The sequence below is a fragment of the Clytia hemisphaerica genome, unplaced genomic scaffold (assembly GCF_902728285.1).
Source record: "Clytia hemisphaerica strain Z4C2 unplaced genomic scaffold, Clytia hemisphaerica genome assembly, whole genome shotgun sequence".
Lineage (NCBI taxonomy): Eukaryota > Metazoa > Cnidaria > Hydrozoa > Leptothecata > Clytiidae > Clytia > Clytia hemisphaerica.
The window spans coordinates 424,716-426,887 of record NW_027104191.1 but is presented as its reverse complement, the minus strand read 5'-3'; the positions used below and the strand labels follow the sequence as shown (position 1 = coordinate 426,887).

At 34.7% G+C, this 2,172-nt stretch overlaps 1 protein-coding gene across 1 annotated transcript; it reads right to left on the bottom strand.

The window, feature by feature from the left end:
• Positions 1-803: 803 nt before the first annotated feature.
• Positions 804-2,172, bottom strand: LOC136815023 (RNA polymerase sigma factor RpoD-like). The gene is made up of 3 exons (XM_067071457.1): positions 2,104-2,172; positions 1,650-1,916; positions 804-1,296 (listed from the first exon to the last, which is right to left on the bottom strand). The coding sequence occupies exons 1-3, from the start codon at positions 2,153-2,155 to the stop codon at positions 1,028-1,030; spliced, it is 588 nt and encodes a 195-aa protein (XP_066927558.1). The 5' UTR covers positions 2,156-2,172; the 3' UTR covers positions 804-1,027.

The following is a 2,172-nucleotide window of genomic DNA, read 5'->3' as shown; positions in this document are numbered from 1 at the left end:
GTATTACAATAGAAATCTCTTAGGAATTCCTCAAGGGAATTCTATTGTAATACACTCGAAACAATCCCACAATGCATCACTTTTTTAGAAAAATAAAAAACTCCGATAAGGTTTATAGGATAAGAAAATAACAGGAATCGTGTCTTTGTACATGATATTTTTCTACGTCGCTTGTCAATTGAGATTATAAGTTTTACAAAGGTAACAACAATAGCAAATACATTAAGTGGATAAATTTTGGCGGGGATTTTGGCGAATTTGGCGAATTTTGGCAAAATTCGCCAAATTAAATCCCCGCCAAAATTCCCAAATTCGCCAAATTCGCCAAAATCCCCGCCAACTTTAACAAAAAGAGAAAATCACAACTTTTTAGTATATTTTTGAGTAATTTTCACCCATTTCAGTGTGACAAAAATTTCCAATTCGCCAAATTAAATCCTCGCCAAATTTTACGAAATTGATCTATCGCCAAATTAAATCCCCTCCAAAGATCGTATTATGGCCGATCGCCAAATTAAATCCACGCCACAATTTATCCACTTAAGGTAGTTCTTGAATTCCCAAGCGAATTGAAAACAAAATTTTATTTTTTCAACGTCTTCCTTAAAGGGAGATCTTCCTAGACTTGTGCATTTTTCCCCTTTAAAGGGACATTAAAGTAGTAAAATGTAAACATTGCGCGAACCACGTGTCATTAAAGAGAACAATTAAAATCACGTGTCCAAAACAAACTTGTAAAACAATTGAACAATCAAAATTAGCCATATTTGGTTTGATTTTTTATTTTGACATGTGACATTTGTTTTGATTTTGTATCCGCTGCGTACAGTTTGTTTACAAATTTTGCAAGTATTGTTATGTCCCTTTAAATTGAATAGAAAATAGCATGTAACAAATGCACGAATCCTATGAAATAGGCTCGTAATAAGCAAAAAGAAATTAATTAGCATAGAAAATAAAAATATAACCCTAGTAAGAATGAATAATCATACTAATTTGTAGTAAAATTTTTCTTCAAGTCTCAAAATTACCCCCATCGTCTTCCACGTCTTCCCCGTCCACGTCCACGTCGACCTCTGCGTCCCCGTCTTCCACCACGGCGTCCTCTTCTACCTCCACGGCGTCCACCTCTTCTGTTACGTCTGAATCGACGCCCTCCACGTCTAGACCTTCTAAACGCACGTCGAACTCGACGGAAGCTTCGACGTCCTCGGAAACCACCACGGCGAAATTTTCGGAAGGCATCACTTCTCGCTCCGTGTATAAGCAATCCACCGACTATGGGATCCTTTTGTACTATCCATAAAAGAAAAAACTTTTTATTTTAGGAACAGCCTCTTTTAATAAGACAGGCAATATTTGGTTTTTGAAAATATGTTTTTCGCTACAATGAATTAAGCAATTTTCCTCGACTGACTTTATTATCAAGTCATTTATACTTTCTGGCTTTACAAAATTTATTTATTGTGAGAAAATTATTCTTTTGTTCTGTAAAAATATATTCAACATTAGCCTCTAACTAAGAAAGTGGAAATAAGCTTATGTAGATTGTGTTCATAAATTTTGAAAGATTCTGAACCCCTTCTTCTACCTGGTGATATTTTCCTATTTGACAAAAGACCTTCGGAACCTTTCAACGTATTTATTACCTTTAAGAGGATGATCTGTGTCGGCATATTGAAGCTGGAGATCTTTTATTTCGTCATCGCCATTATCGTTATCTGTGTCGTCTTCGTCTTCATTTTCTTCTTCATTCTCATCGCCATCATCGTTATCATTATCATCATTATCGTCATTTTCCAAATCTTCTTTTTGATCTTCTTTATCATCGTTTATGGTGGCATCTTCAACATTTTCAAATTTCAATCTTGACTCAATTTCACCGTCATGCGATATTTCATTTGCATTTTGGTCAGCTAAGTAAAACAAATCAGGTTTAAAAAAAAATTTATTCCTTCAACATAAAATCGAGATGGGAGCAGTCCACAATTTATTCTCCCGGACAATCGTAACTTTTCTGGAAGGCAACGTAAATGAGTAGTTAGTAATGGTCATTATCAGTTTATTACTGATTAGGAGAGAAAAAATTGAAGTAAGGAATACCTTTTGCAGTTGATATGAAAAAGCAAAGTAATGCCAAGCAAAGAACTTTCATCTTTTACTTTCTTTGTT

What these genes read in the sequence shown, in the direction of transcription:
- LOC136815023 (XM_067071457.1), bottom strand. Translation starts at nt 2,155, where the DNA reads ATGAAAGTTCTTTGCTTGGCATTACTTTGCTTTTTCATATCAACTGCA. An exon ending in TTTCATATCAACTGCAAAAG is followed by an intron (nt 1,917 to 2,103) that starts GTATTCCTTACT and finishes TGTTTTACTTAG; the next exon opens with CTGACCAAAATGCAAATGAA. An exon ending in CACAGATCATCCTCTTAAAG is followed by an intron (nt 1,297 to 1,649) that starts GTAATAAATACG and finishes TTTTATGGATAG; the next exon opens with TACAAAAGGATCCCATAGTC.